We start from the raw sequence: 23,083 nt of genomic DNA, 5'->3' as shown, positions 1-23,083 counted from the left end.
CTTGTTTTTGAATGATCTGACTTCCTCAACATCATTTGTTCACTAGCTTCAGGCAGGCCTAGGTCTCATCCTGTCTTTACTTTGCTGTCTCCATTTTCAAATCTCCTCATCACATTCAATTTAACTTCCAGCATTATTGTTTTTATTTGCTTCACTTTAATTGCTGTTGCTCACTTTTCTCTAATACTCATTTCTTTAATGTCATATGGGCTTACTACTAGGAAAGAAGGAGGCAACCCAACTAAGGCTTTGCTCTCTATGCATGAACTGAATAACAGATGGGCAGTGAACAATCACTAACAGAATGTGAAACAACTGATGTGATTGGTCACTGATCGTGATACATGTCTGTTATTTACATAGAGATTCGTGTACCAAAGAGCTAGCAGTGAAGCTTATACTTTAAGCAATTACTCACAATATACACTGTGTAACTGAAATTTAAACCATGTTACTGGGGTCTAGTGTCATTTAACTGAACAGTAGTAAATTTGTGCATATGAAAATTGTTCAAAGCATTGACTGCCTTACTAACGAATGCAGAGATTGTGTAAGAAGAAAACAAGAAAGCCTAGGAGACAACCCTGAGAAAAACCAAAGATTTAAAGGATGAACAAAAGAGAAATCTGCATGGTAACTTATAAAGAGTGGTCAAAGAGGTAAAGAGGAAAACCAGAGCATATGGTGTCATACGAGGTAAGAGAAGACGTATTGCAATTGCATTTCTCACTCATATATTTTTTTAAATAAACTCTAATTAACATTTCATAAAACTCACCATTTTGAAGTATACAATTCAGTGGTTTTTAGTATACTCACAGAGGTGAGCAGCCATTACCATTATCTAATTCCAGAATATTTTCATCTTCCCCCCGACCCCGCCCCAGAAAGAAACCCATTACCCACTAGCTATTTACTCTCCATTCTTCCCACCTTCCAGTCCCTGGAAATCACTAATCTGCATTCTGTGTCTATGATTGTAACTACTCTAGGTATCTTATATAAGTAGAATAATACAGTATTTGTCCTTTCGTGATTGGCTTATTTCACTTAGCATAGTGTCTCCGGTGATTGTTTTTGTTGTAATATGTATTACTTTTTATGGCTGAACAATATTCTATTGTATGAATATACCAAATTTGTTATCCATTTATCAGATGATAGATACTTGGCTTGTTTCTACTTTTGAGCTATTATAAATAATGTTGCTACGAACATTTGTGTACAAGTTTTTATGATAATATGTTTTCTAGTTTCTTAGGGATATTTCTTCCCTCTTCTTAGGGATATACCTAGGAGTAAAATTGCTGGGTCATATGTTAACTCCCACGTTTTGAGAAACCATGTGAATGTTTCTACAGTGGCCATACCAGTTTACATTACCATGGGAAATTTGTGAAGATTCTTTTTCAAAAACCTTACATATAAATATTTTTACTCATTTTATTCTTCTAGTTTCTCATTTTATTTAACTATGCACATTTCTTCCTTGCATCTTTGACTTCCTTATTTCACATTTTTAAAGTTATCTCCTAACTATCTATACAATAAATTTTCTTCACACTGCAAATCATATGTAGCTTTCCTATCCCACACTGTATAGAATTTATTCAAAATATGAACAGCACTAGGTCTCCCATATTTCAAGCCATTTGTCCAGGCTGTTTATAACCGCCAAAAAACATCAAAGGTTAGTTAGATGTGGATAAGAACAGTGACTTTATTTAGCTTCCTTTCTCTTCAATTAAATTAACTTAATCTAATTTAATGGTTTTTGGAGGAAATCTCTGCAAAATATATTAGTCATAGATGGTGCAAAGTGAAGCAAAATGCTTTTCATTTTGGAAGAATCTCAGTTTGCCCCGTTTCATTGGATCCCCAGTATCTTCACTGAGATAGCAGGACCTTAAATTTTCCTTGGATTTACTCCTCACTCTGTGTCAATCATGCGCCTTTCTGATGCAATTAGGGTGTCTGCCACTTCTTATATTACAAGAAGTGAAAGAGTTGGTATACCTGAAAGAGAATGTCTCAAAGCAAAACTACTTCTTGTGCTCTTTACTTACTATGATTTTTCAAAAAGTTTTTAGTTTGGCATTATGGCTCAAGCCTGTAATTCCAGCTACTCAGGGCAGGAGGATTGCTTGAGGCCAGGAGTTCAAGACAGCCTGAGCAACAGAGTGAGACCCTTTTCCTCTTATAAAAAAAAATTGCCAGAACAAACGCTGAATGTCATGTGCCAGGATTTTGTTGATTTACTCAACTAAAAGATATCATGTGGAATAGCACCTGCTTTAAAAATCACCACTTGATTGGGAGGCTGGGGTGTGCAGATCACTTGAGGTCAGCAGTTCAAAACCAGCCTGGCCAACATGGTAAAACCCCATCTCTACTAAAACTAAAAGATAAAAAAAAATAGCTGGGCATGGTGTTGGGCGCCAGTAATTCCAGCTACTCTGGAGACTGAGGAAGGAGAATCTCATGAGCCCAGGAGGTGGGGGTTGCAGTGGGCCAAGAATAAGTTTACAGTAATTCTACTGACATTCTCCAAGACTCTCATCTGCACAAGGCAAGGAAAGGGGTTCTATAATGGAGATGTGACAGGGGTCACTACCTATGTTTGCTAGCATATGAATTCAGTTGCTGGAGAGAGATTCACAATGATACAGGCATAAACAAAATAAAAATTTATTTCTCATTCAAATGAAAGTCCTTGTGTAAGCAGACTAGATCTAGTATGGTTATACTATCAGTGACCCAATTCCTTCTATCTTATTGCCACATTGTCTCTATGGTGGTGCCTTGGGTCTGCATTTCAGCCAACACAAAGGAGAAAGAAGGGATAGACACATCACTTTATTTGAATGACAAGATCCAGCAATTGTTCTCATCACTGTCACTCACATACATTGGCCAAAACTTAGTCACATGGTCATATGCAGCTGCAATATGACAGGAAATAGAGTCTTTTTTCAGAATGGCTTTTACCCTAGGTAAAATTTGGAGATATTATTTCTGTGAGAGAAAAAGAGAATACAGATACTGGGGGACAACTACTGGCTACTGTCATATCACGTCATGTCTTTCAAATCTTTGATGCTGACGAATCTCTGCAATTCCCCCAGTGTGCAGTTGTACTTTTGGTAAGAAGAGGAAGCTCAAGATTTGACCTTTTCTCCCATAATGACCCTATTTTGGGGGTCAGAAAGGAAGCATGGACATTCACTCATCTCTATATGAAGGAAATATGGAAACAATCACAGGATGCTTTTACAGACCTGTAAGTGCCATTGTGACAGAATTAGGCCCGCAAATCCAATTGTCACCTAAACTGCATGTGTCCCAGATTCTGCCAGATACATCACAGTGACATTCTGCATTGTGTTCATTTATGTTCAGGAGCCAATACTCCCTGAAAGATCTGGCTATTTCCCATCTCCCACTACAGTTACCATGGTAAATGACCAAAGATACTTCCAGAGAAGGCTGGGAGAAAGATTTACAGGAAGTACTTGTGATGATATCACAAGGTCCTTCTTCAGGTCACCTGGCTTCCTCTATATTCAATGTTTGGAAATAAACTGAAGTTTCAGAATTGAGTGAGCAGCTATCATGACATCATGGTAATTCACGACAGGCCTTGATCAGGTTTTATCATCCCACGTATTATTGTTGTTATGATTCAGACTTCATACAATTATATGAATCCCATGAAAGGTTAAGACACTGCCACAGGTTTTCCTGTGTTAGATCATCCCAATCACTGTGGGTTATAGTAAAAATCCCACTTTGTCTCTAACTCTTATGTGTGCCCCCTGGACCATCATCCCAGAAACCAATTATCCCAATTTCTATCAGGGATCCCATTCAACAGTAACATTGTCCACCTTCCTTCCCGGCCTGAAGGGGATTTTTCAAAGATACTGTCCCTCCCAAGTAAATGCACATGTGTTGGGGATAGTTAGGAGGTAAGTGAGAAGTTTTCCCATAATGAATTCACTCTAACCTTTTCTGTCTAAAACTTTGGGTTGCTTTTTCTACATCATATTGAGAAATTTTGGGTATTTAAGCTTCATGCAATGTAAGTCAGCTTCGAATGTATATTTTATTCAACCTTCTGAGGAGACAATGAAAATTATACCGAGAGGTTTCAGCAGCACTTGGAATCCAGAATTAACAACAATTACAACAGTATTCAGAAATTCAGCCTGATCTAAAGTAATATTCTATCCCCTCTAGGCTGGCATCTGCAAAATCTATACTCACACATTTGCCCCCACATTTAGCACAATAAAAATGAACAAAACCTTGCAATTACTTATTAGCCTTCTTCTAGGTACAAAATTGTTCTTGTCCTACCTGAGCCCTATTAGTCATAGGTTGGAAGCAATGGCAAGGGGAAGTAATGGGGTATAAAGAGGGTTTACATCCTCTTGCTACTTGAGTATGCCAGACGAACCTTCAAGCAAACCAAGATCAGCCTCATTTGATATGGCAGGAGGGAGTGCTTATGTTGTAAAAGAAGGCTTTCAGTAGAACTTGAGTATTCAGAGTAGCTGGAGCTATTTACATCTTCCCAAATGTTGTCATTATAATTCTCAGTTTTTGCTCCTTGATATAAGAGATCAGAAGGTAGGTGTGGTGTGTTATTGAGAACCATTAGGAGTTTTCAGACTTTAGTGTGCCTCATCACCTGGAGAGCTTTACAAGAAGTGTGTTAGGAGGCTTGAAGAAACAGACTCTAGCCTGAGATTCCAGGAATAGTATCAAAAACCATACCACAAAACTAGGCTAAGAAAGCTTCTACCTTTGCTTGAGTCCTGATCAGAAAGCTGTCACCACACTTGCTGGCTTTAATACCTTGCACTAGAATTTGTGTCAGACAAATAAATCTTCTGTCTCCTGGCTCTCTCAGGTAACTGGTTCTGAATAAAAGTCTAATGCATCCAATTAGCAGAATGTATACCACAATTAGGACACATAGGAAACTTTTAATTAATTTATTTGTTTTAATTTGCCAGACTGTTTACTCTAAAAAGGCATGCGAAAAGGGAGTGAGATTGGGTACTGAGTACTCCTGCACTGTTTGAAGTCGGGTAGGTACATACTTGTGAGTAAACCTTGTTAAAGTCCATCTCTCCCACTAGAAAGAAAGCTTCAAGAAAGCTGAATCTAATGTCTATTTACTCCTGTGCCCCTAGCACCTAGCAGCACAATGCCTGGTACGTAATGGCACTCAATATAGATGTGCCAATATGCTTATTGTCCAATGAATCAGCAGTTTCTTAAAGGAGGGGAAGGAGGAGACAAGCTCTCTGAAGAAAACCTGAAGCAGTTTTATAGCCTTTGCTTGTGCTCAGCCCTGGTGCTCTCCATAGTGTCTACCACTCCAGCCTTGTGGGCGAATATAAAAATTTAGGACTGTTACTTTTGTTTTGTTTTTTGTCTGTTTGTTTTTCATGAGAGACTATTAATCTAGTCCATGTGATTCCAGAAGAAGCAGGATCCAGGGTTAATTCAAAGGAGAAAAAGTATATTTGACTTAGCTGCTTTAATTTTTATGTTCTTTCCTGACTTTGGGGTTAACTTCTTTAAAAAACTGCCAGGCTGGGCGCAGTGGCTCATGCCTGTAATCCCAGCACTTTGGGAGGCTGAGGTGGGTGGATCACCCAAAGTCAGGAGTTTGAGACCAGCCTGACTAACATGGAGAAACCCGGTCTCTACTAAAAATACAAAAATTAGCCAGGTGTGGTGGCGCATGCTTGTAATCCCAGCTACTCGGGAGGCTGAGTCAGGAGAATCGCTTGAACCCAGGAGGCAGAGATTGTGGTGAGCCGAGATCGTGCCATTGCACTCCAGCCTGGGCAACAAGAGTGAGACTCCTTCTCAAAAAAAATAAAAATTAAAAATTAAATAAATAATTGCCCACATCAAAGACAAATAAATGAAAACATCACAAAATAAATGACCTCTTCTTTTCACCACCTAAGTTTGAAAGGGTTAGTAAATGATGTCTAGAGAGAGAGAGAGCCTCCCTAGAGGCTGCACAATCCCCAGCCGTCACATACCCACCTGCCTCAGGACAAGTCATGAAGGAAGATGGAGGCTGCCACCTGCATAGCACAAACTGAACAGAACGTCATGCCCCAGCATCCATCAGAAATATACCTCTCTCAGCGTTTATTAATCTCTGAATGTCAATATTAAGTGTTTAATTTTTTTTCTTTGTACCATGTAATTCTGCAACCTCCCCAGGTACAGGCGTCAGATTCAGCATCATTCTCAACCTCTTAAGATGCAAAAATTCCCAGGTTCCTTGCAACAAGCAGCAGGTATAGATTGGCAGGTAACAGAAAGAACATAAAGGTGCTGAGAGCACCTGAGGGGTCTCGGAAATGCGTCACTGGTGATTAGAAAACAAGGGCATGTAAAGGGTTAAGAGAGCACAGAAAACACCTGGGCCTAATTCATTATCTTGGCAAGATTGGTTATAATCTGCTTTATCAAATTAAATACTTTTCGAGAGGAAGAAGTTGTGTAAAAGTTTGTGTAGTGAACAATGGGAAAGGAAGAATTTGCCTCACATCACTCAACTGTGGGTGTCTGGCCTCACAGCTTCTCATCTGATGCTAGGATGGCAGGGGTGCCCAATCCTGGGAGGGATCTTAACATTCATATTCCTCTCCTTGATGCTTTTGTGGCTCTTTTCCTTCCAGAACTAGCTTGCCTGCCTGGGGAGTGGGTAAAGTCAATGAGTGTGAGTTATGTGAGAGTCTCAAAATATCAGACCATCTCACAAATGAGCAAAGATGTTACAGGAGGAAAATAGGCTGAGGTATTTATTGATAACTTGGGAAGTTGTTTTTAAACATCTAGTCCCATTACAAGTAAATTATCTGTTATTACATCATTGTCTGCAAAATGTGTCTAAAGCTTAGGCACATTTGTGTCACATATGCATGTATGTGTTTAACTATGTGTTTATTATTAGGCCTAACCTCATAATCAAATTGTTCTGTTGGAGCCCCTAAAGTGGCTTGTCACTGAGTGAAAGTAATTTCCCATGGCAGGTGCTCCCAGCAGGTGGCTGCTCACAGTACCTGCATCCGAAAGGTAGATTTAGTCAGAGATTTTATTTTAATAAGAAACCCGTATTGCAGCCGAGCCACCACTGGGTGATGTGCCAAAATTCATGTCTGCAGCATGATTTATTATGTGAAAATACCACAGAACTAATCAGTGGAGTTACTAATTAATACAAATCTGCATTTTTTGCATAAGCAATTAGTGGAAGGAGAAAGCAGTGAAAGAGGAAGTTTGACTCCTTTAATCTCAGTGCCTACTCAAGCGGAAAGACCCACCAAGGCCAAACTCCGAGATCTACATTTGGAATTTTCCCCCTTTGATTAGTTAAAGACATAAAAGGTCAAATTATCAATATTTAATTTGAGAGAAATGCCTTTGTTATAAAGGAAAAAAAACATTTTATTTAAAGAAGGTGAGACTCCAGGAATGAATTCTTTAATCAAAAATGATTATATTTATCATTACGGTGAAGTCTGAATAATACTTGATGAGGATTTTGTTTACTACTAATAATGATGTTTTGAAAATTATATCAATAAGTGTGTGTGGTGGGGAGGGGGATATGGTATATATTTCTCAGATGTTCAAATTGCCAAAGGAGCTTTCTCTGCTCGGTTATGTCTTTGCTAGATGTTTCCAGTATATGTTGGATAAGTTATGAGTACTCAATATGTAATATTTTAGATCTGGCGTGATTTAGCTAATTGTGCGGCTCACTGAGCCTGAGTGAATGATACCATTTGACTTCTGTTGGCTTATTTTTTCATTAATTTTTCAGAGATTGTTTACAGTATGAAATAACTGAAGTGTTGATAAAGTGATGGTGAAAAAGATTTTCAATAAAATGTATACTCCATAAAACACAAGCAAAATCAAAAACATTTTGAGAGATATTTTATTATTTCTGTGGAGAGTAAACAAGAAATTCATTTTGGTTTTGAAGCTCTGTGGCAAATAAGTGCAAATATTGGAATAATGACTATCTTTTTGAAAGCTATTCAATTTATGATTTCTGTCTTTGTTTCAGACTAGCCAGCTCAAATTATAGTTTAAGCTCTTTCCTTACCCCTAAATCTGGCTATCTAGTTTTCCAGGAAACTTACTGTGAATATTTGGCTAATTAGATGCAGACTTACAGGACTCTTTGACTAAAAGCTCAGTCATGGTGCCCAGTGTTTTTTGTTTGTTTTTGTTTTTGTTTTTGAAACAAAGCAAACAGGGAAGAGCGGAAAGGAGGAAGGGAAAGAAAGGAGGAAGAAGGGGAGGGAGGAAAGGAGGGAAAGGAGGAGCAAGGGGACGGAGGAAAGGAAGGGAGGAAAGGAGGAAGGGTCGGAGGAAAGGAGGAAGGAAGGGAGGAAGAGAGAGATTTTGCTGAATCTGGTAGGCCGAAGGTCAGGGTCTTTGGAGTGGGAATTGTCCACGGTGCTGATAGGTTGAGGAAGTCGTTCCTTCTACAATTCGCCTGGGGCCCTAAACCTGGTTTGCCCGCGTTCCTCCCGTGCCTTTAGGAACTTGTACGGGTCTCCTCTCCCAACCCACTGCAGCAGCCATTGTTATTGGGACGCTCCGGCGCCGTCGGTGTGTCTCAGCTCTCCACTCCCGAAGCTACACACAGCTACTGAGGATTTTTGTTTGCTTGCTTCTTTCTATTAAGGCAAAAGTTGGCAAATAGCGTGTGCTTGTCAGTTCCCTGGCCCTGCGATCCCCTTTGGACAGCAAGCTGTTCTTCGATCCCTGGGAAACAGGTGTGCGCCCTCTGCTCATGCTCCTCTCCCGAGAGCAGGTGCGACCGTGGACATACACTCACGGACACTTGCACACCCATCCACTTATGCCCACACTCACATACACATTCACATTCATTGACACACACCTGCACACACTCATATGTTCACATACACACTAACAATCATTTATATGCACACACGATTTGCACACACATTCACATAATCTTGCACACACACGGATTCACACACGTATATTCAAGTGGAATCACACACTTTTGCACACACAGGGCATCGGACGCACGAGGCCTTGAGCAATTGTGCCCGTGACCCACGCCTGCCAAGATGCTCCTACTGAGTTGATTTTACGTTGTTGGTTCTGCGTGTTAGATGGTTTAAGGAAAGCCTCTCGATCCTGACAGGGAATCAGAGACAAGTCCTCCCAAGGTCTGTGGGAGCCGAGAAAGGAGCCACCAAGGCCCCGTCGGGACCGGGAGGGCATAAATAATAAATAAAAAGGCCCAGGCAGGCCGAGCTGGGGAAGCCCGGCACTAAATCACTCCCCAAATCACAGTCGCGTCGTGCTCCATCCAATAGCTCTAAGCAATTTGTGGGGTTGGGGGTTGAAATCAATTTTTTCCGTTCTCGCAGGTGCAATATGAATCAATTATCTTAATTAAGATTATGCCGCAAGCCCTGGAGATTTGGGGAGGATGGGTTTTGCGCTCGGGGCGACGGCGAGGCATTTTAATAGCGTCTCTCGTTGCTCTTGACTCTCCCGGGTCGCCTGCTTGTCGAGCCTGGGCAGCTCCAGCCTCAGGCCAGGACCTGGGAGCCCAACTGCCTCCCCCGGGGCGGAGGCGCCGCGTCGGCGGTCTGTTCAGAACCCGCATCAACCCCCCTCCATCCCCCGAAGCTCTCAAGAGCCTCCAAGCTACCCGGCCTATGTAGGACCTGCAGCTCTCAGTCCTCCGTTCCTGCGGCCCCTGCGCCCCACGGTCTCGCGGGCCCCTCGGCCACCTGGCCCCCTCACCCCTCTCTCCCGCCCCTGGAACGCGCCCAGGCCCCGACATCCCCCTCCTAGTTAGGGCGGGAAGAGGACGCGGGAACCTCTCGAGGTCGGCCGGGCTGTCCTGGCCACACTTGATCCTTTCATTGAACGCAAACCTCCCTTTGCAAGAGCTAGCATCTGTTTTCCTGAGAAACAGGTCACCGCCAGGGACGCCGGCCCGGCCCCTGCTCTTTATCTTGGCCCTGTGAATGCTTCACCCCCCACCTCCCACCCCCCGCTTTCGCCTCCAGCCACACGCTTCCCACCCCCTACGTCCGGGCCACACGCCTCCATCCCTTCCCCACCCCCATCCCTCCACACACCTCCCCCTTCCCCACCGCCCGGCCCACTCCCCTCTCCCCACCCCCGGCCACACGCCTCCTCCCGCCCCCCTTCCCGCGGGCGCTCCGGCTGCCGCTGTAACGGCCGGGACGCCCGGCCCTCGCCGCGCGCTCAGAGCGGGGACCCGGGAGGCGGCAGATTTGGGGCATTGCTCGAGGGCAGTGAGTCATGAAAGCGGCTTTTGTTGTCCGCGCGTGCGGTTCGCGTGCCGCTGGGTAGCCTGCAGCGCCCAGTAGGGACGGGAGCTGGGGAAGTACGGCTAACTGGCATCGAGGGGAGAGAGAAAAAACTTAGGGAATCAGGAGGGGGAAAACTGTGCAACCGTCCAAACAAGTCCAAAGAGAGGAAAATAAGGAGGCGGGGCGGGGCCGTGGAGACGGTCCTCAGCATTAAGCCCCGCCGCGCCTTCAGCTCTGTCCTCTCCCGGCGTCCGGCTGACTCTTCTCTCGCCCCAATTTCTCGCGCCTTCAACCCCAAACAAAACGCACCTCAATCCAGGCCGTGGTCCGGGCTCCTCCCTTTAGGGTCTTACTACCCTGCATCTCCCGGGAGCCTCGCGGGCACTGGCTGAGAGTCGCGATGCCGGCGCTCTGGGTCGAAATTATCCGCGCGGAGGAGGGTCACATCGGAGCGCTGCAGGCTGGAAAGCCCAGTGACAGCCACCGTGAGACCCAACCTCAGCCCGGTCTCTGAAACATCTTGGAGTGGCCTTTCCTTTGTAAAAATCCCCAGTGCTGAGCGAACAACGCGCAGTGGGATTAGAAATGAATTTATCAAGGGGAGAGGAGGAAACAGACTAGTAATTCCCGCACTTTAAGCATTTGAGTCTACTTCTGGCAAAATACTCGGGCGTCCCTCTTGCCCAAGAACATCTGACTCCACCATAATTCTCCTGTATTGCACAGGATGTTGCGAACTGGAGAAGTTTCTGCTTTCTGGGGGTGAGGACAAGAATTTAGCAGAGGGACCACTAGGCTACCCCTGACCTCGAGGTTAGGTGGAGTCCTTTCTCCTACTCCATCCCCAGATCTCCTCCGGAGCTCCCCAAAGTTGGAAAAATGAGAGCCTAGGCACGAGTTCCACATGCCTGCAGCACGGTGTGCTGCCAGTCGGGGCAGCTGCCGAGCGAGGGGCAGCACTTAACCTGGCCCTGCCGCAAATGTCCTCAGACCTCAGGCTGTGTACTACCTTCTAAGGGCTAGTACTCTGACGCCCTCAAGTTTTAGCCCAACACTGAAGACACATAGAGTACAGGGGTAAATCCTGGGACCAGGCCCCTGGATGACTTATTTTATCCTCCCCTATGTGCTTTGTCAGCCGAGTGAATGTAGAAAAGCAAGCAAAACTCCGGAACCCCACAACGATTCACGCCACGCTTCGGTGGCACAACTCCTTTCTTCCCCTTTTAGATTTGTACTGTGCAGGGAAGGCTGCACCTGCCACCTTCAGACACCGGCGATCTGGCTAGGACCCTCTTCCTCTATCCCCACTCTCTCCTCCTGTCCCCACCCTCTTCCAGATGCACCCCAGTCCAGCCGCTCAACCCTGACACTGTTTGCAAACTCGAGGGATATTTAGTGTAATTGCCTTTAAATAAGCAATTCACGTAAGAGGTATTTATTGCAGAGGGCTTCAGGTCTGGGAGGGGGTAAGGAGTTAGTTAATGAAGGATTAGGGGCAAAGCTGGGAAAGAACGAGTAGATAGGCCAGTTTCTTTCTTTTTTAAAAAATCTATTCTGGAAAACGCTTATTCGAAAAGAGTAAAGAATTGCTATTTAGGCAACAGTGTGGCTCCTTCAGAACTGATCGGGAATTTCTGTGGTCTTTGCTTGACCTGCAAGGTGGGAGTTTCAAATCAGAGGCTTTGAAGTCTGGAGGAGTTCGCAGCCATTAATCCTTCCAGGGGTTGTGCTAAAGGCATTTCTAGAAAGAAATCGGAAAGACCCGTTCAACACAGGCCCATTGCATCTTCTCTTTGAAAAGGCTTGTCTGAATCAAGTATCTTATACAGACCCGAGATTGAGGGGAGCAAGAGCGCAGGTCCGGCTGTGGCGAGGTGTCCACCACCGTACTCATGGTCAATGCCTGGACTAGAGAGCCGAGGCCATGCAGGGCGGGCTGGCCAGGTAACTGGAAGCGTCCCTGGACTGGCTGAGAGGAGGTGCCTTTTGCAGCAACCCAGTGGCCATGGCTAAAAGGCAGAATCCAACCGTCAAAGAAGCCCCCAGCTCCCACATAAGAAAGCGCAAAGGCCAATGGAGCCAAGGCCTCCTAGAGAGAACTAGCTCGCTTTGAGGACAAGATCCTGGGGATGGAGGTAGGGACTGACGTAGTGAGAGGGTCTGGAGGGACAGTGGTAGCTGAGAGTCAGGACACGAGGGATTGAACGTATGGTAGGGATAGAATGGCAGGTACAAATTTTCTGTACTTAAGGAACTGGGAGAGGACGATCTGGTTAGGGAGGTTGGGGAACTAATCACAACGCTGCGTTTACAGAAGAAGCCGCTTTTATATGGCGTATATGTTTGCTTAGAGGGGCCTAAGGAGATTAGGAGAAGCCATCCTTTGGCGCCAATGATCAAAGCGTCTGCCAAGGAGAAGCAGCCAAGGGATGGGCCTTTCAGACAGGGCAGGGAGTCATGCTGCTCTGGATGCCAGTGCCAGGACAAGAAATCGAAAGGAGCGAGGACTCTTCACTGCGTGCCTCAGTCTCCCCGCTTCTGCCTCTTTCACCTCTGCCCTACTTCCGGCGTGGAAGCAGGCCACTCTCTCTGATGTAGACCTACTCAACATTAGCTTTTCCCTTCCTTCCCTCAAATCCCCTTCCCCCTCTATCCCCTGTCCCTTCTGCCGCCTGAAAGGGTTAATCTCTCCTGCGGGTAAAAACAGGTCCGCGGAGTCTCTAACTGGCGACAGATGGGCCACTTTCTTCTGGCCACAAAGGGGCCGGAATGGAGCGCTCCGCGGCATACAAATGGGCAGGTCACGTGGTTCCAGGCTCTTGGCTGGACCGGGAAGACCATATGGCGCATGCCGGGGAGGAAGGAGAAGGGGCGGGAGTAGGGGTGGAGGGTGAGGGGAGCGGTTGTCAGAGGAGGGCGGGAGACAAGCAAGGCGTGGGGAGAAGTAGGGAGGAGGGGAGAACCAGGAGCGCACAGCCTGGACGCGTGCGCAGGCGGCAGGCGCAGAGACCTGCTAGCCCCTCAGCTAGCAGCCCCGCCCGCGCTTAGCATCACTAACTGGGCTATATAACCTGAGCGCCCGCGCGGCCAGGACACGAGGAATTCGCCCACGCAGGAGGCACGGCGTCCGGAGGCCCCAGGGTTATGAGACTTTCACTGCTCAGGACCTACTAACAACAAAGGTAATTACAATTCTTTCATTTTTTTGCCCTAGAATAGAAGCAATAACTGAAGGCTGATGCACCTACATATTCTGTATGTGTGCGTTTGCGAGAGTGTGTATGTGTGTTGAGACCAGCATCCCTCTCCATAATTGCCCATAAGTACTAACACATAATGAGTCGTGTCACTCAAGTACCCCCTGCAGGCTTTCTAATTTAAATTTTAAAAATTTGGGTTTCTTTTGTGGATAGCATAGGAGCTTGGATTTTTTAAAAGAATACACAGTAACTATGATTATCTGCTAGTGCTGATTTTAAAGTCCCAAAAGCAATAATGACTTCATTTTCTCACTTCTTACAATAAGAAAAAAAAAAAAAAGCTGTGTTATCAGTATATATTTTGTGTGCATGTATTTTACGCATATTAGGAGTGTCAAGCTGTGTTTTCAGTGAATGAAAGCGACATGGTTACCTTGAGTATTCACACGGTGGAAAATAAATCAGGTTCAGGGATAGTTTAGTTGAGAGGGGGGAAAGTGAAGAAAGGGAGAGGGACTCACTCCTGCTACCTGTTACCGCTCCAGAGGTGGCCAAGTCCCCAGCAGCCACTACTGGAGCCAGAAATTCAGTTGTTTTACTAACGGCTTTTTATTTTCCTTATTAGAAGCAGCAACTTCGCGGTTGCCAGTCGCTGACCATTATAATTACTCAATTTTTTAAAGGGAGGTTTGAGGCGAACTTTGAAAAGCCCCAATAAAGAGCGGGCGGCCCTTTCAATGGGCTGTTTATTAGAGAGGAGCCTTCCGCACCTGATCCCCGGCGCGTGGGAGAGCGCTCTGCGCCGCGCCCCCAGCCCTCGCCCCGCAGCTAGCGCTTTTGTACAAGGTGGAAATTCAGCGGCGGGCCAGAGATGGAAGGCAAGAAAAGAAAGGCGAGGGAGGGGTGGAAGACCCTGTCCACTTTTGTTGCCAAATGTTACATTGATGGTAGAACAATTTGGCGGAAACTATTTTTCCTCCTTTCTGCATTTGCTCTTCAGTATCCCGTCTGTGTAATCTTCTTAAAAATCGTTGCCAGTATTAGTAAATTACGCAATGGCTCTTCAACTTAAATCGCTAAGTACCTAGAAGCCAGGACAAAAATGGAAGCAGAATGTGTGATTTTTCAGCTCATTTGTGTGTGTGTGTGTGTGTGTGTGTGTAGTTGTGAGTGACTTTGAACACATTTGGATAAACATGAAGTCGCTGAAATGTACAGTCATTTCCACACACATTATCTTGTCGGGCAACCACCATAAACACATTTAAGTTAATCACTAGGATACAAACACATATGCGTGAGTGGTGTACACATATACATATTCACTGCCTTCCCCCAGTCCTGTCCTCACTCCTACGTACCAGCGGGGCACACGCACGCACCATTATAAAACACTGCATTTAACTTTTCCTCGGAGGCATTCATTTTGTAATGGGCAGGTACTTTTCTCGAGCATTTGTACAGATTGAGGGAGTGGAAGCTGAAGGCGTATCTGGCTTTTGAATATAGCGTTTTTCTCCTTTTCTTTCTGTTTGCCTCTACCCTGTTGAATGTAGGAAATCTAAACATGACCAAATCGTACAGCGAGAGTGGGCTGATGGGCGAACCTCAGCCCCAAGGTCCTCCAAGCTGGACAGACGAGTGTCTCAGTTCTCAGGACGAGGAGCACGAGGCAGACAAGAAGGAGGACGACCTCGAAGCCATGAACGCAGAGGAGGACTCACTGAGGAATGGGGGAGAGGAGGAGGACGAAGACGAGGACCTGGAAGAGGAGGAAGAAGAGGAAGAGGAGGATGACGATCAAAAGCCCAAGAGACGCGGCCCCAAAAAGAAGAAGATGACCAAGGCTCGCCTGGAGCGTTTTAAATTGAGACGCATGAAGGCTAACGCCCGGGAGCGCAACCGCATGCACGGACTGAACGCGGCCCTAGACAACCTGCGCAAGGTGGTGCCCTGCTATTCTAAGACGCAGAAGCTGTCCAAAATCGAGACTCTGCGCTTGGCCAAGAACTACATCTGGGCTCTGTCGGAGATCCTGCGCTCAGGCAAAAGCCCAGACCTGGTCTCCTTCGTTCAGACCCTTTGCAAGGGCTTATCCCAACCCACCACCAACCTGGTTGCGGGCTGCCTGCAACTCAATCCTCGGACTTTTCTGCCTGAACAGAACCAGGACATGCCCCCACACCTGCCGACGGCCAGCGCTTCCTTCCCTGTACACCCCTACTCCTACCAGTCGCCTGGGCTGCCCAGTCCGCCTTACGGCACCATGGACAGCTCCCATGTCTTCCACGTCAAGCCGCCGCCGCACGCCTACAGCTCAGCGCTGGAGCCCTTCTTTGAAAGCCCTCTGACTGATTGCACCAGCCCTTCCTTTGATGGACCCCTCAGCCCGCCGCTCAGCATCAATGGCAACTTCTCTTTCAAACACGAACCGTCCGCCGAGTTTGAGAAAAATTATGCCTTTACCATGCACTATCCTGCAGCGACCCTGGCAGGGGCCCAAAGCCACGGATCAATCTTCTCGGGCACCGCTGCCCCTCGCTGCGAGATCCCCATAGACAATATTATGTCCTTCGATAGCCATTCACATCATGAGCGAGTCATGAGTGCCCAACTCAATGCCATCTTTCATGATTAGAGGCACGCCAGTTTCACCATTTCCGGGAAACGAACCCACTGTGCTTACAGTGACTGTCGTGTTTACAAAAGGCAGCCCTTTGGGTACTACTGCTGCAAAGTGCAAATACTCCAAGCTTCAAGTGATATATGTATTTATTGTCATTACTGCCTTTGGAAGAAACAGGGGATCAAAGTTCCTGTTCACCTTATGTATTATTTTCTATAGCTCTTCTATTTTAAAAAAAAAAGTACAGTAAAGTTAAAGAAATGCACCACGAATTTGGTGTAGCTGTATTCAGATCGTATTAATTATCTGATCGGGATAACAAAATCACAAGCAATAATTAGGAACTATGCAATTTTTAAACTAGTAATGGGCCAATTAAAATATATATAAATATATATTTTTCAACCAGCATTTTACTACTTGTTACCTTTCCCATGCTGAATTATTTTGTTGTGATTTTGTACAGAATTTTTAATGACTTTTTATAATGTGAATTTCCTATTTTAAAACCATGCAGCTTCATCAATTTTTATACATATCAGAAAAGTAGAATTATATCTAATTTATACAAAATAATTTAACTAATTTAAACCAGCAGAAAAGTGCTTAGAAAGTTATTGTGTTGCCTTAGCACTTCTTTCCTCTCTAATTGTAAAAAAAAAAAAAAAATTGCACAATTTGAGCAATTCATTTCACTTTAAAGTCTTTCCCTCTCCCTAAAATATAAACCAGAATCATAATTTTCAAGAGAATAAAAAATTAAGAGATGCATTCCCTATCAAAACATATCAATTCAACACATTAGTTGCACAAGCTTGTATATACATATTATAAATAAATGCCAACATACCCTTCTTTAAATCAAAAGCTGCTTGACTATCACATACAATTTGCACTGTTACTTTTTAGTCTTTTACTCCTTTGCATTCCATGATTTTACAGAGAATCTGAAGCTATTGATGTTTCCAGAAAATATAAATGCATGATTTTATACATAGTCACAAAAATGGTGGTTTGTCATATATTCATGTAATAAATCTGAGCCTAAATCTAATCAGGTTGTTAATGTTGGGATTTATATCTATTGTAGTCAATTAGTACAGTAGCTTAAATAAATTCAAACCATTTAATTCATAATTAGAACAATAGCTATTGCATGTAAAATGCAGTCCAGAATAAGTGCTGTTTGAGATGTGATGCTGGTACCACTGGAATCGAGCTGTACTGTAATTTTGTTTGTAATCCTGTATATTATGGTGTAATGCACAATTTAGAAAACATTCATCCAGTTGCAATAAAATAGTATTGAAAGTGAGAGCAATTGTTGCATTTCTTCTTAAAGGGATTTTGTTTTCATTTCTGGGGAAAATAGTCGCTTTTTTGCTCAGTTAAAAAATACTAAACACTTTATGTAGAATAAAAGAAAAGAAAAAAGGTTTACCTTGGCATATGTTCTTGTCTGTTTATCTTGCACAGGGAATCACCAGCTCTTTGTAGATAATGAAAAGTCCTAACTGATATTTCATTATTTGGAATATGGGACTGGACAGAGGTACAAACAGTGTGTTTTTTCTCTGTTTTAGGTAGCTTAGCCTTTAGGCTTTTTATTTCCATTTTTAAAAATGATTGTTACATGTTTTCTTCTATTTCTTTCTTTAAAAAGGTGGATTTTATTAATTATTAACAAACAAGACATAAACAAGTATCCCAGCATAGTTTGTTTATACACTAAGACATATAAAACATTACTATTTTCTTGGTGTTCTGTTATCTGCACATTTTTCTGAACTAAACAGTTTTATCTCGCAAATAGTACTGTCCCAGAGAAATTTATATACTTTTGGAAAGTATCAAAGGGAAATGAGTTAAAGAAGCCAAGAGAAGTAACATTTTATAATTGTTCTATAAACATCTTGTGATGATTTCCATCATTTTTCCATGAAAAAGCATAATGGATTATTTGTACTGAAGAACACACTATTTGTACTGTATTTTAGGAAGGTGTAATTATTTCCTCCCCCCTCCTCCCACCCTTTGGGGCACTATTCTGTTGTTTCATGAACACAACTCACTGGAAAAACTTATGGAAGATTCTGTCTATTGTTACGTCCACTTCAAAAAAAAAAAAAAAGAGTTTGGCATTTCTTTTCCTCTGGATGTACTGACTGACAGTCATGATTCCTAGGGAATATCATTTTGGCACTTGTGCCCTGGCTCTACCGTGGTGCTCTGATTACTGTCATTAGTAACTCCATTGTTTCTACTCTGATTCGGGTGCCACATTGGATGACTACCCCCGTTCCCAAGCTTGTTCCTTTAATCTCCTTCTCATTGGTGATTTAGGGGTTCCAGAAAGCTGACCTCATTTAGCAAGCTGCTCCAGAAAAATGTGAGTAATGTAATGGACAGGAACAATTAGCCATACTAATAACATTGCCAATGAGGCTGCGTCAAGCTGTGACAGTAGCAGTAAGGAATACTTCAACGTTAAAAAAATGTTTGAGAGCAATTTAAAATATATTATTTTAACATGTTTTCTATCAGCCTTCATCACATGACAGAAATACTTTTAAGTTAGTTCCAACTTTATCTAAAATGCAGCAATCTCATTCCAACTGAATCAGAGTTGTTATTTTGGAATCAAGCTGTTGCTTCTATATACTGGATTGTTCTCACTGTTCTTACTTTAAGAGACATAATACTGATATGATAGTTGAATACTACCAGTCTTCCAGCATAGGAGGTAATGAAGTGAACATTCAGATCTGATCTAATCTATTAAGTAACTCAGTTTCACCTGCAGTTAAAATTAGACATCTTCATGCAAACTAAAATCTGTTGCTGTAGTGAAGAGAAGAAATAAAAGAATGTCGTTTTAGGAATTCCAGCTTTCAAAATAGCAAACAGGAAAATCTAGACTGTGATCTTTTGTAAGGTAGAAACGAACACTGAAAGTTAGGTTTTCGTTTTGTTTTGTTTTGTTTTTCCATTTTGCCAATAGAACTTCATTCTAAAACATAGGGATTCTTTCAGTCAGTCAAGGAGTAACTCACATGCCACCATCTTTTATTCAAAGGCAGGCACAGATGTTCCTTCTGCAGGGGAGGATTTAATTTATGAAAATGATATTGTTTATGCATGAATGAACTGCATGCACTCTGCATAACACATAGCACTTCCATCTGATCAGAGAAATGCCACAGAACCAGTGCCAATGTCAGAAACATATTCTACAAATTTACTCACTTAAATGTTTAATGAATATTTGGAAGGCACTTTCAAACCATAAGAAACATTTTAAATTATCTTCTTTTATGAATTCCTACCCATATTTTAAAAAGACTCTTACAGCTTTTGTAATTGGCTAATGATCATACCCAGTTTGTAAGAAAAGAACATATTTTACTAAATGAAAACCAACCAACCAAAAAAAAAAAAAATGCTGGCAAGTTTGGCTTCACTGGAAAAAATATTTCTTTTAGTTTTTCTGTTTAATGCTTGTCATGAATAATATTTGGGATTCTATGTGTTTCTTCACCTTGAGCCACGACTATTCCTATCAAATAAGATGCTTAGGTATACTTGTTTAATGTGAAAATCCTATGAATAGTTATTTCTAGAAAAAGCTGGTATGTAAAATCAGGGGGAAATTTCATAGTCTAAGATGAAATTGAGCTAAATAGTGTAACTGGTGCATAATTACTATTGAATAGGAACACTTCACATAACATATTTTACTTTACATAACCAATTGCAGCTATATAGTATGATCTATATACTTTTAATACTTAATTATAAATAAATTAAAATGAAAGATTATAATGCCTTAAGAATGTTCTACTAATCTTAGGTTTATAATATGTTATAGTAAAATAACATCTGAAATACATTTTGTGTTCTAATTTATTAATCTTAAAATTCCTGTTTTTACATTTGAAAGTCCTTACATTCTTACAAAATTAATGCATTTTCTGAAAGAAGCTAGCAATTACTAAAATGATATAAGGATCATTAGCTAACAGTTTGAACCAAGCTGTTTTAGTTCTATAATTATACAAGAAATTTAAAGTGAAAATATCTATTAAGCAATTAATAAAACTAGGTTTCAAAATATTGGCTGATTTTCTCCTAATGGAAAATGTAAAACAGCAAAACTGTTTCTTAAACTACACAAAAACCTCCTCACTTCTCTTTTTCTCTCCCTCTAACACCACTTATTTCTTGAAAATCATCTAAATAAAATCTTTAATTCCAGGGTCTGATGAAGAATAAAAGAGCCAAAGCAACATCTTGTAGAACACCAGGACTGAGAACTCTTGTTGTTACCATTGCAAAGAGGCATTCTGGCGTCAGATGCACAGTGATTTGTATGGTGGCATAATCATTGGCTGCTGGCCAGGCATTATGTTTCAGAGGACACTATTGTCAAGAACCATTCAACCAGAAATCTGCACTGTATGCACTCAAAAGTTGAGATCATCTGCCTTCCTATGACAGGAAGAATTCTGTGCTGGCAATTGACTCATGGACTCTCTTCACACACACTAAGGCTTGGTCCAATGGCTCTGATGGAATTAACTGTGCAGCCAAACTAGTGGCATTGACAAGACAAGGCCACAGTCTCTGGGGACTTCTGGTTAAATTGCTAATTTTAAAATGCAGAGTATTATGTTAATGCTGGATTAAATCTTCAGATACATTAAATGTGGATTTGGCCATCTAAGCATTATTATGTTATTTGCCCAGTTAATTTAGAGGTAGATGGACAGTGACAATAACTGTCTCTACAGATCCACAATTCTAAGAGATGGATCCAATTGTGAAATGACATGGGGAGATAAAGAGTAAGTTCAATCTAGCATATATGAAATAACTTGGTAACTGACTTTTCTGTTAACAAGATGAAAAGCTAACCTGCTTTACACTTTCACATCTAAGGACAGACAACCAGAGAGGTGGCTTCACACACTAGGCCAGTGCTAACTAAGTGCTTTTCATTCACTTGCGTATTTCATCATCAAAGCAGCCTCCTGCCTTGTTTATAGATGGGGAAACTAGGAAGTTGAGATACCTAGATATTTGCATTTCTGTCTTCCTTTCTTCATTCAGGTTTTTCTTTCATTGACACTTCCTCAAAGAAGCTTTTACTGACTCCCATTTAAAATAGCAACTGACTTCAACTCCACCAAAATCACTATACTGTCCCTCCCTCTTTCCAGAGCATTTGCCTGTCAAATGTTATCTTATGTATTTACTTGTTTAGCTTATTTTTAAACTATTTGTTTATTTTTAAACTATCTATCTCTAGGTCTTCTAAGCACCTGAGAAACAGAGACAAAGTTGTCTCTTCTGTGTGTTGCTGTTCCTCTGGTGCTTAGAAGACCTAGAGGATCCTAAAAAAATATTAACTTTCCAAGGGAATTGAAGAACACTAGGCCGGGCGCGGTGGCACATGCCTGTAATCCCAGCACTTTGGGAGGCCGAGGCGGGCGGATCACGAGGTCAGGAGATCGAGACAATCCTGGCTAACACAGTGAAATCCTGTCTCTACTAAAAATATAAAAAAAATTAGCTGGGCGTGGTGGCGGGTGCCTGTAGTCTCAGCTACTCGGGAGGCTGAGGCAGGAGAATGGTGAACCCAGGAGGCGGAGGTTGCAGTGAACTGAGATCATGCCACTGCATTCCAGCCTGGGTGACAGACCAAGACTCCGTCTTAAAAAAAAAAAAAAAAAAAGAAGAACACTAATGTAATGCTAAAGCCTATGCTATAAGTCAAGTCAGTTGAGAATGGAGAGGACCACAGATTATTTTCAGTCCAACAAATGTTATAAACATTAATTCTACAACAAGAAAACAATTGAAACTAATTTCTAACATACTGCATGGCACCATACTCCCCCCACTTCCTTTTCGAGGATCAGAAGTTGTCAGTTATTGTTTCTTTTATTGATATCAATTGGTTAAATATAATCTAGAATCAGAATAAAACAATTATAGGCTTTTTCCAGACCATGTATTTCAATGCATGTTCTTTTTTCCTTTCTGTTCATTATTCTTTCAGTAATTGTTTTTGTTCTATTTTTAGTGTTATGTAAAATTACTCTAGCTCATAATTTCTATTTTAAAGTGTTCAGTGCATAAACTTAGCACATCAATACTATCTTTTTAGTGTTCGCTCTCAATGATGTCAGTTAAGAGATCATCATCACTTTTGGTGACGTCAATGAAGGGGTATTACAATCTTAAGAGAACTGTTAATCCCTTTCCACTGGTGTCACTAACAATTGTAGTGCTTGTTTACTCATAGCAAGTACGTGACTAAGTAATGTTAACATCAAAGCAGAAAGAGGATAATAAAGTGTTCTAAAAAGAAAATTTGGTGGCTGGGTGCAGTGGCTCACACCTGTAATGCCAGCACTTTTGAGAGGCCGATGCAGGTGGATTGTTTGTGCCTAGGAGTTTGAGACCAGTCTGGGCAACATGGTGAAACCTCGTGTCTACAAAAAATACAAAAATTAGTGGTGCATGATGGCGTGTATCCATAGTCCCAGCTACTCGGGGGCTCAGGTGGGAGGATCACCTGAGCCTGGGGAGGTCAAGGCTGTAGTGAGATGTGATTGCACCACTGTACTACAACCTAGGTGACAAAGTGAGACCCTGTCTCAAAAAAAAAGAAGATGATGATTTGAGATAACGTCACTTGTTACTGTTAACAGTTAACTGAATAATCTTTATTCTAGTCAGTGCCTAAATACATAATAAATGATAGTACAAATGCATAGAAATTATAACTAAACCTAAGTAGTGATATTTATCACAATATTTCTTTACTAGAAGAATTTCTTTGTTAATAGAGGCAAGGCTACTTGTTT

General features: G+C 42.5%; 1 protein-coding gene across 1 annotated transcript; it reads left to right on the top strand.

Moving 5' to 3' along the window:
- Window positions 1–13,302: 13,302 nt before the first annotated feature.
- Window positions 13,303–17,526, top strand: NEUROD1 (neuronal differentiation 1). Its single transcript, XM_007965536.3, has 2 exons — window positions 13,303–13,567; window positions 15,142–17,526. The coding sequence occupies exon 2, from the start codon at window positions 15,153–15,155 to the stop codon at window positions 16,221–16,223; it is 1,071 nt and encodes a 356-aa protein (XP_007963727.1). The 5' UTR covers window positions 13,303–13,567; window positions 15,142–15,152; the 3' UTR covers window positions 16,224–17,526.
- Window positions 17,527–23,083: the final 5,557 nt, after the last annotated feature.

Source organism: Chlorocebus sabaeus, chromosome 10 (genome assembly GCF_047675955.1).
Source record: "Chlorocebus sabaeus isolate Y175 chromosome 10, mChlSab1.0.hap1, whole genome shotgun sequence".
NCBI lineage: Eukaryota > Metazoa > Chordata > Mammalia > Primates > Cercopithecidae > Chlorocebus > Chlorocebus sabaeus.
Note: the sequence above shows the minus strand (reverse complement) of the source record. Positions and strands in the feature narration are given on the sequence as shown.

What these genes read in the sequence shown, in the direction of transcription:
- NEUROD1 (XM_007965536.3), top strand. Translation starts at nt 15,153, where the DNA reads ATGACCAAATCGTACAGCGAGAGTGGGCTGATGGGCGAACCTCAGCCC.